The sequence below is a fragment of the Symphalangus syndactylus genome, chromosome 17, assembly GCF_028878055.3.
Source record: "Symphalangus syndactylus isolate Jambi chromosome 17, NHGRI_mSymSyn1-v2.1_pri, whole genome shotgun sequence".
NCBI classification, from domain to species: Eukaryota; Metazoa; Chordata; class Mammalia; order Primates; family Hylobatidae; genus Symphalangus; species Symphalangus syndactylus.
In genome coordinates, this window is record NC_072439.2 from 18,756,097 (window position 1) to 18,766,250 (window position 10,154).

General features: G+C 56.3%; 1 protein-coding gene across 1 annotated transcript; it reads right to left on the reverse strand.

Moving 5' to 3' along the window:
• Positions 1–1,168: 1,168 nt before the first annotated feature.
• On the reverse strand, positions 1,169–9,893 carry CD177 (CD177 molecule). The gene is given in 10 exon segments (XM_055248533.2): positions 1,169–1,499; positions 1,947–2,081; positions 2,198–2,383; positions 3,124–3,264; positions 7,435–7,551; positions 7,761–7,816; positions 7,818–7,878; positions 9,122–9,307; positions 9,522–9,662; positions 9,749–9,893. Coding segments are annotated over 10 exon segments (1,308 nt in total). The 5' UTR covers positions 9,801–9,893; the 3' UTR covers positions 1,169–1,266.
• Between the last annotated feature and the right edge of the window lie 261 nt (positions 9,894–10,154).

Here is a 10,154-nt window from a genome sequence, read left to right on the forward strand (position 1 = left end):
AGTGGGTTTCTATAGTTTTCCATGGAACAGGGCCCTGGCCAAGGAAATGTTACCGCCATGAGTTGCCTGCCTTCAAAAATAGCCTCCTTGTCCCAGCCACCCGACCTCCCTCTGTAATCAGATGCCGTTCCCCCGACTGCAGAATGACCTCTCTTTTGCCTGCTGTTTTGGAAGCACAAGGGGCACAGGATGGCTGGAGGGCTGTCATGGCTTCCTGCAGATCAGAACTAGAAAGAGATTCCTCATCCACAGCAGCCCAGGGCCACGGGGACAAGGAGCAAGCATTCTGTCAGCGGGCTGGCAGGTGCAATCATGGGAGGCACCCGCCCTTATTCTTCCTGTCTTTCCTGGATCTTTGCATCTGGCCCTGGGAAAAATGACCCGATAGCCTGGTTGCTGGTTTATAAGATGTGTGGCATCTCCTGTGGGGTGGTGGGGTACGGTCTCCCTCCTGGTGCCCTGATAAGCCACACATGAGCCATTGCGCCAATCTGAGAAGCAGCTGTCTCTGTGTAGTGGGGCACCTGAGACGGTCAGTGGGTTCCATGGGTATGGAGAGAGAGAGAGAGGGAGAAAGAGAGAGACAGCTTACACCATTATTTCTGCATATCAGAGACTTCTAGTACTTTCACTAATTTTGCTACTGTTATCTAAAAGGCAGAGCCAGGCATACAGGATGGAACATGAAGGCGGACTAGGAGTGTGACCACTGAAGCACAGCATCACAGGGAGATGATTAGGCCTCTGGATAACTGTGAGTGGAGCTGACTGATGTCAGGCCCTCCACAAGAGGTGGAGGAGTAGAGTCTTCTCTAAACTCCTGCGGGGAAAGGGAGACTCCCTTTCCCGGTCTGCTAAGTAGCAGGTGTTTTTCCTTGACACTGAGGCTACCTCTAGACCGTGGTCTGCTTGGCAACGGGCGTCTTCCCAGATGCTGGCATTATCACTAGACCAAGGAGCCCTCCGGTGGCCCTGTCCGGGCATAACAGAAGGCTCGCACTCTTGTCTTCTGGTCACTTCTCACTATGTCTCCTCACCTCCTATCTCTTTATGGCCTGGTTTTTCCTAGGTTATGATTATAGAGCGAGGATTATTATAATATTGGAATAAAGAATAAGTACTACTAGTGATTAATTATATTCATATATAATCATGTCTATGATCAAGATCTAGCATAACTCTTGTTGTTTTATATATTTTATTATACTGGAACAGCTCGTGCACTCGGTCTCTTGCCTTGGCACCTGGATGGCTTGCCGCCCACAGTTAGCAGGAAGGGCAAACCGCCCCCCACCAGAGTGCCAGGGCCAGTGCTAGCCCCACCCACCACGTGAGAGACTCCAGGCCCCCAGCCCCACCTCCCTCAGGCTGAGGGGCAGGAGGCGGCTCATCACCCTTCTCACGCACAGAGAAGATCCCGATTTGTCTGGTGTGGTTCAACAAGGAGCTGGAAGGTTGGGCCACGCAGCCCTGAATGCTCATTGTGGTGGTCAGCCCACCTAGAGGGAGAAGACCAAGTCAGAAAGGACACAGAGTACAGCCCAGCCAAATTTGTAAACCCAGGAGTCCAGGCCCCCAGCCCCTCCTCCCTCAAACCCAGGAGCCCAGACCCCCAGCCCCTCCTGCCTCAGACCCAGGAGTCCAGGCCCCCAGTCCTCTCTCCCTCAGATCCAGGAGCCTAGACCCCTAGGCCCTCCTCCCTTAGACCTAGGAGTCCAGGTCCCCAGCCCCTCCTCCCTCAGACCAAGGAGCCCAGAGCCCCAGCCTGAGCTCCTCAGACCCAGGAGTCCAGGCCCCCATCCCTCCTCCCTCAAACCCAAGAGCCCAGGCCCAGCCCCTCCTCCCTGAAACCCAAGAGCCCAGAGCCCCAGCTTCCTCCTCCCTCAGTCCCAGGAGCCCAGGCCCACCAGCGCCTTCATCCTTGGGGTCCCGCTTGCAGCACTCACCTCCTGAGAGATGAATGTACCCATCATAACAATGAGTGGCGCCCCTGGGGCAGGTCATTCGGGAGGAGTCACTTGAGCAGGTTCCAAAGAGCTGCACACAGGTAGGACACTGCCGGTCTCCTGGGATAGGGGCAGCTGGGGAGCAGAGGGAAGACGGGGGTACATGACTTTTTGCTCAGAGCAGCCGCCCACCTTGGGCTAGAGTCTCTGTGTGTCTGGGCCTCATTTCTCCACGGCCCTGGATCCCATACCTTGAGGAGGGAGGGAGTTCAGCAGGACGCTGCTGCTGCTGGCATTATTGCACAGGTTCGAGGAGCAGAAGTGGGTATAGGAGGCCACAAGCACCCCGGGAGGGGCTGAGTGGATGGTGGTCTTCTGGGAATTTTGAGCCCCAACAGCGCTGCAGCCTTTGGTCCCCACCAGGGTTGATGTGAGTCCTGAGGGTGAGAGGGAAAGCTGGGCTGGGGACTGGGCAGCTCCTAGGACAGCAGGGGCTCCAGAGCTGGACTCCCTGCCCTTCACAATAACCCCCAGGCAGAGGGTGAATGCCCTGATCACAACTGCATGGGTCATGTTTAGTGTGGGGAAAGCCGGAGGCCGGGGCCTGGGTCCTCCCCGAAGCTCTGCCTCCTCCCGGTTCTCGCTCAAACATCACCTTCTCCATGAGTCTCCCCTGAGCACTGAGCTTAGAATTGCAGCCTTCACCTCACTTTTCCTATCTCCTTTTCCTTGCCAGATTTCTCTCCAGAGCTGGGATCTCCATTCCCCATACTTTGCTGCTTTTTGTTTGTTTGTTTCCTGTTTCTCAAGGCATATAAAGCTGCAGGAATACAGATGATGGGATTGGATCTGCAGCGCCTAAAACAAATGCTGGGTAAATATTTCCAGAATGTATGAAGCCAATGAGATTCCTCGGTGTTGGCACGGTTCTCCACCCTGGGCAGGGATTACCGCATACATCATCACCCCTACCCAGAAAGGCAGACACTGTCATTCCCACTGCTTCACCCCCAGTTTTCATAAGGGGAACCCAAGATGTAGAGAGAAGAAGAGTTGGATTGAAAATTGCAGATGTGAAGGGAGCTGAGCAGGAAATTCAGGGGAAAGAACCCAGTGGGGTGGAGGGAGCTGCCAGGGACTTGGGACAGGTGTTCATCTTCTACCTCTGTCCACGCACCTCCATCAATGAGCAGCAGCGTCTCCTGACACACCTGCCCCGCCTCGCACATCTTGGTATTAGATGTGGTCCAATCAGTGGGTTTTTGAGCTGAGTTTCTCTGCGTCTCCACGGTGGTCCCCTGATGACAGGTCAGAAAATCTGGGGAGAGGAAACCCAGGGTCTGTGTAAGCCAGGAACCCACCATGTCTGTCCCTCCACGTCCTGGGCTAGGGAAGGTGATCTTGCTCTTGAGTCACACTCCAGGTAACCTGGCCACAGAGTCCCTCAACCACGGATTCAGAAGGGACTTGGGAGTCCAAACCCCACCTGCATCGTTCCCTGTTTCTGCTTGAACACCCGCAGGGACGTCCTCTCGCAGCCCTGTGGGAACGGCCGTTCCTTGCTTCAGCTGTGAGAGCAATGGAAGCTCTTCCTTATCCTCTGCCCATCTCTGCTTCCCCATCTGAGCTTTAAGGTCCTCATTTCAATAATAAGGAAGACAGCCTGAGACCTTTCTCATACCTTTCAGTTGCAAAGCCCTATGCTCCAAACAAAAGATGCGAAGGGCCGGGATGGGCTGAGCACTGCCTCTGCACCTGGCTGACGTCATTGCTTCCCACGGATCCACCCATCTCAGGTCCCAGGGAACTCAGCTTATCTAGGATGCCTCATTTCCCCACAGCACCCCAACAGTAGGTGGTGTCATCACAATCAACAACCTCATTTGCAACAAGGGAAACAGGCAGGATTGCTCAGTAGCTGCCCATGCCACACAGCCTGTGAGCGGCAGAGGTAGGCTGGGAACCCAGGGACTCTGGACCCTCAGGGTCGGGGTTGGGAGCAGGAGGGAGACAGGTACTGATGACCATCCTTGGCTACCTTGGCCCCGAGGCCCTCAAGGCTCTAGTGTGAAACCACATCCCCCGGCCTTCCCTCGTGGCCATCACAGAGCAGGGGGGATCGGTCCCATGATGCAGGGACTCTTAGGCTGAGCCCCCAGCTTCCACCAACACATGCGACCTGCAGAACGGATGCCACCCTGGAGGGCTGCTCATTTGCATACTTCACAGATGACAAAATCAAAATCATGGCTCCTGCTCCCTTCTCCCACCCTTCTCTCCCCGCTCCCATCTCCCCTACTTATGCCTGTGGCGGCTCGTTTCTGCCGGCCTGGCTGATTGGTGCTGTCCTGGACTACTCCCTTTCTCTCCCACGTTGTGTTCCTCAAGAAATCCTACTGGCTTGAGCTGCAGAAAATCTTCAAAACCCAACCCCACGTCACCACCTCTGCTGCTTCCAAGCCCCTCTTGGCTCCCACCTGACTCCTGGGGCTCTCCCTGCGCCCGCCTGTCACTGTTCCTCCCGCTCCATTCTCCACCCAGCAGGCAGAGGGAGGCTGGGTAAACCTAAGTCAGTTCATGTCACTCCTCTGCTCTGAAGACTCCAGGAGGTCCCCATTCTGGAGAATAAAATTCTAAGCCCTTCCAACAGCCTGGGAGGCCTGATAAGAGGCGGCTGCCTCCCTGCTCCATGCAGGTGTCCTACTCCGCTCCCTCCAGCACTCTGCTCTGCACAGGTGCTTCTGGCAGGCACTCACCCACCCCATGGCCTTTGCATCTGCTTCCGCCCCATGTCTGCAACCATCCCCTCCTCTTCCCCAAATCCAGGGAAAGAGGCTCCATGAGATATGGACTTTGAAGTGAAGTGAAGTGAAGCTGAGGCTGGAATGCTGTTTCAGCGGCAGAGCAGGGCCCGGGACCCACGTGTTCCTCAGACGCGGGCTCTTCCCTGCTCTCTCACTGGGACCGCTGCCCAGCTCCTCTAGGGGCAGCCAGGGCCTTATCTGCCCGGACCCCTTGGTTCTTCACAAGGGGCTGCTGCCATGGCCCCTTTTAGTAATCTGCGTCCTTGCACCCAGCCCTCCCACTGCTGTGGCTTCTTATAAGCGGTTCCATCACCCTGAAGCCTCTTCTCTCCTGCACTTGGTCCCCAACGTCTTGTTGTTCCACCAGTTTCTGATGCCTGGTCTTGTGATGCTCGCTGTCTGCTAAACTGCTGAACTGCACTTCACCAGGGAAGGCAAAACATCCTCCAAGATCTGGCTCCAGTGTTGAAAGCAGAATACGAATCTCCATGAACAGCACTGATTTGTGCATAGTAGCTGTGTTTTATGTGGTGTGTTCGTGTAGCGTGTGCGCATGGGGTGTGGGGGAGCATGCGTGCTGTGTGCAGGTGTGTGTGCTGTGTGTAAGTGTGTAGTACACGTGGGGGGTGTGCTTGTATGGGGTGCGTGGTGTGTTCATGGTATGTTTGTGTGGTGTGTACACGTGTAGACATACTGCGCGTGATATATGTGGTATGTGTTTGTTTTGTGTGTTTGGTGCGGTGTGTGTTCTGTGTATCTGTGTTTTGTTTGCATGTGGTGTGTGTGGCATGCCAGGTGTTTTGTGTGTATTGTGTGTTGTGTGTGGTATGTATTGCAGTCCGATATGTTGAGAGGGAGAGTGTGTGTGGTGCCTGACGTGTAGTGTGTATGTGGCATACACACTACATGTACACGTAGTAATTGTGCAGTTGTGTGATGCATTTGTGTGTGTTGTGCATATTGTGTGCTCTGTGTGTGATTTGTGTTCCATATGTGGTATGTCGGGGTATGGGGGAGTGTGTGTGTGGTATGTGATGTGTGGTGTGTATGTGGCATGGTGTGATGCATTCGTGTCTGCTGTGCTTATTGTGGGCTGTGTGTGTGGCATGTGGCGTCTGATTTGTTTCTGAAATACCTTCTGGGTTATCAGTGTCATCTGGTCCCAGAGACCAGGGCCAGATCCTTAACACCAGCATCAGTCAAAAGGAAAGATAAATGGTCAGACCCTGCCCTCCGTGCTCCACAATCTTCCATGGCTCCTCTGCCTTCAGGAGAGGGTCCACCCCTCAGCCTGGGTTTTCAGGTACTTGAGCGACCACCAGGTTCCCCACTTAGCTCTTCCTCCCCCACCGGTATCCATTCTGAAGGCATGCCAGTTCATTTCCTCCTCAGCCTCACACCTGCAGTGCTTTTGGCTTGGAGCCGCTCCCTCTTCGACCCCACACCCACCTTGTCCACCTGGAAAACTTCTAATCACCTCCAATCCCAGCTGTGCCCCCTCATCTTGATGAGTCCTTCTCAGGTGGAGGGAGGGACTCTTCTTGAAAACAGCAGCCTCACTCCCACCTCCAGGCCTATACAGCTGCTACACACTGTTCCCTCTGCCACCAATGTCCTCTTCCTCTTCTACCAATATGCTGTAGGTCATCTTTAACACACAGTTCACAGGCCACCTCCTCTGTAAAGCCCTCCTTGACTCTCTACCCCAACAACATCGGTATCTTCCTCCTCTGAGCTGCCCCAGTCCCCACAGCCCGGTTTGCCACAGCCCTGATCACCTCAAGCTGTGACCATCTGTGTCTGTAGCACCTCCCCCTCCTAGTCCTGGAGGCTCTTCAGGTAGAAACAGGGTCTGACTCATGAGGGAGCTTTGCTCAAGTGAGCCCTCCGTGTCCTCACTTGAACAAACACCTCCTGGTGCCCTTCCTGAGCTGGCTCCTGAGCTACCCAAAGCTGGAAACCCTGGTGCCAGTGGTACCAAGCCCCCGGCCTCGGGCTCCCAGCCGAGCTAGGGAGAAACAGCCAAATACATAGAGGAATGTATGCAGAACTCACACAACTCTCTCTTCTAAGCTCTAAGGGTTAGCGTGATGTGGGCAGACAAGGAAACTGAGGCACCGGCAGGGAGGACTTTGCTCCTAGGAGGGAAGCTGGGATTCCTAGAAAACCCTCACCACCCCACCACGGCTTCCTGTTGCTTTGGAGCCCTTCTTATGGAGACATTCCCTGGCACTCTCTTCCATAGCAGCACCTAAATGGGTAAGTGGGGACCCTCTCAGTGTCCTCCTTTAACTCTTGCTTTCTCTGTTACACCTGAAGTGCCCTTGATTTTCTCTCTGATGTTCTCTCCTGTGCAGGCAAGGCTGCTGGGGCTCTCCAGCACCATGGGTGGGGCGGGGGCTGGTGAGGGTGGTAGAGAGGCTACGGTGGCCTAGGGAAGTGGGAGACCTAGGGTTACCCAAGGCCAGGGGTGTGGAGACACAGAAATTGAAGCAACCACTCTCAGCAGCTTGAGAGCCAGCAGGGGCCCCAGCACTCACTGTTGCCTAAAGCCACATGCCAAGCAACCCACCCTGCACCCTTGACCTTCCTCCTGCTGGCTTTGGTGTGATGGCTCTGGATGCCCCATGTATCATCGTGCCCTGAGGCTGCGGTGCAGGGCACAGCCTAGGGGCGGGACTCACCTTTCGTATTGCAGTTCTCAGTCATACCCACGGGCCCAATTTCCTGTGTCCCATTGAGCAGGTTGCAGCCCGGCTGGGGCATGCATCCCTGGACTCTCAGATTGGAGAAGATGCCTCCTGCAGAAAGGGGGAGCGAGGGAGAGTCAGTGATGCTGCCTTGAGGACCACCCAACCCTCAGAGGCAGGCATAGCTCCAGGAAGCCAGGCCCACCCTCCTCTGGGTCTCATGCCATGCCTCAGCTCACCCTCGCTCCCCAAAGACTAAGATCTCAGTCCCCAGACCTTCCCGTTCAGTTCCCGTAGGGACCCCGATGTCCCGGGCTTACCTCCCCTGAGCCTGAGGAGGCCGTTATAACAGTGTGTGGTCCCCTTGGGGCAGATCTGTTGTCCCCTCCAGACAGCCTTCCATAGACAAGCAGACTGGGCACCTCAAGGATCCTGGGTCTAGGGAAGTGACAGACCGAATGAGGGGGCACTGAGAGGGCACTGGATTTGATCAGGTACCTTCTCTGCACCCCACTTTTGCTGGCCTCCGGAGTCAACTGCTCAGCCTTCCTTAAAGGGGCTTTCTGCAGCTCCCATCATGGGATCTGGATGTGGGAAAATAAAGAAGCGTAACCCATGAAAGAGGAAGGGAGAGAGCAGGAAGTCTTGGTAGAGGCACCAGGGCTGGGTACAGAAAGTGGTCTTGGCTGGGTGTGATGGCTCACACCTGTAATCCCAGCACTTTGGGAGGCTGAGGCAGGCAGATCATGAGGTCAGGAGTTCAAGACCAGCCTGGCCAACGTAGTGAAACCCTGTCTCTACTAAAAATACAAAAATTAGCTGGGCGTGGTGGCGGGCTCCTCTAGTCCCAGCTACGTGGGAGGCTGACGCAGGAGAATCGCTTGCACCCGGGAGTTGGAGGTTGCAGTGAGCCGAGATTGCGCCACTGCACTCCAGCCTGGTCGACACAGCGAGACACCTTCTCAAAAAAAAACAAAAGGGGGGGTTCTTGGGGGGCAAGTGGGGGTGGGAGGTGGGCAGGGTGGAGGAGGGGCCTGCTGAGGCCAAATGTAGACTCAGACACGGTCAAGTCTGAACCTTTCAACAAAGTCTGGCCTTCGGAGGGGAGACACAGAAGCACACTCCTTGGTCAAGGGAACCAGGGGGTGCCCTGGAACGAGCCAGTGCCTTCACCTGCAAGTGCTACTGAACCTCCAAGAACAGGAGACTTCTGTGTTCACAAGCTGTTCCAATAAAAGAAGCGCAAAGTATCTCCCTAGATTCTTTATAACACCAGACAAGGAAAGTGGAAAGTTACAGCTCAGTCTCCCTCAGGAAGAGGAAATACCAAAACCCTGCGGGAGAACTTCTTGAACCAAACGCAACAGAATAAAAAAAAGAATGCAGGGTGACCCAGTTAATGGGGATTTCATATCAGAAATCCGTCCTGTTTGCTCTTAGAAGAGGAGGGATGCGGGGATTCCCGGGTGGCAGAGGTCAGTGGGAGGGATCCGGAGTGCGTGGGGAGGGACGGAAGGGGAGGGGGGCGGGGCGAGGGTCAGGGAGCAGTCAGGGGAGGGATGGAGCGAGCGAGGGGCAGGATAGCGAGCGAGGGTGGGAGGGACTCCGTAACAGCCCTTCTGTGCTCAGCTGAATCCCTCCTGGCAGCCCCTCCCTCTCCTCCCGACCCTCCCGCAGGCACCTGCTGGGGGCTGCGGGGCCCAAAGCGGGACGGAGGTAAGGAGGTTGTTGCAGAAGTCCTCCTGGCGGCACACGAAGGTGTAGGAGACCAGGGAGAGGCCGGGGCCCATCCGGTGCTCGGTGACGCGGGGCTCCTGGTCCTTGGCCTCCGTGCAGCCCTTGGAGAGCACCACGCTCACCTGGGGTCCTGGACCGAGAGAGGGAGGCAAGCGAGGATGGAGGTCAGGGCTCCAGGGTCCTGGAGGGAGACGCTGCTGCATGGCGTAGGCTGAGAGGCTGGAAAGGGGATCACCGGGACCCTAGGAGTCGATCCCCCCGGAGGGGTGGCTCCCGAGTCCCTGCACAGGGATGGAGGGACTGAGGGGACAGGGCGGGGTCTCTGCACCCCAGGGCCTTCTTACCACTCTCGATGAGCACCAACGTGTCCTGGCACCCCATGCCGCTGGCGCAGCTGGTGTTCTTAGGGGTCCATCGCAGGGGTAGGTCGGACAGATTCCACACATCCTGAATTGTCGCAAACTGGCAGAACAGCGCCTGCACTCCTGGAGTGGCAAGAGCAAATCCGTCTCAGCAGGGTTCCCTTGCCCCGCCTCCAGGGAATCTCCTCCAGGCGGGGGTTGTCACTCACCCGGCAGTGGGAAGGTGACCCCCAGGAGGGCCAGCAGTAACACCAGGCTCATGACCGCTCTGTGGCTGGTAATCTCTTTCTGCTTTTTCAGCAGGAAACAAGTCCTTTATACCAGCCCTTGAACAGCCAGCCCAGAAAAGTGTGGGGAGGGGAGGGCCTTGCTAAATGGAGGCCTGGGCCCCACCCCAAGTCTCAATGGCCCCAACGGCCTATCAGGGACCCCCTTTCTTCCTCAGACCTTTGGGTCCAGGCGTCCAGCCCCTCCTCGCTCAGATGGAGAGTCCATGACCCCCAGCCCCTCAGCCCCTCCTCCCTCAGACCCAGGAGTCCAGACCCCCAGTCCCTCCTCCCTCAGACCCAGGAGTCCAGACCCCCAGTCCCTCCTCCCTCAGACCCAGGAGTCCAG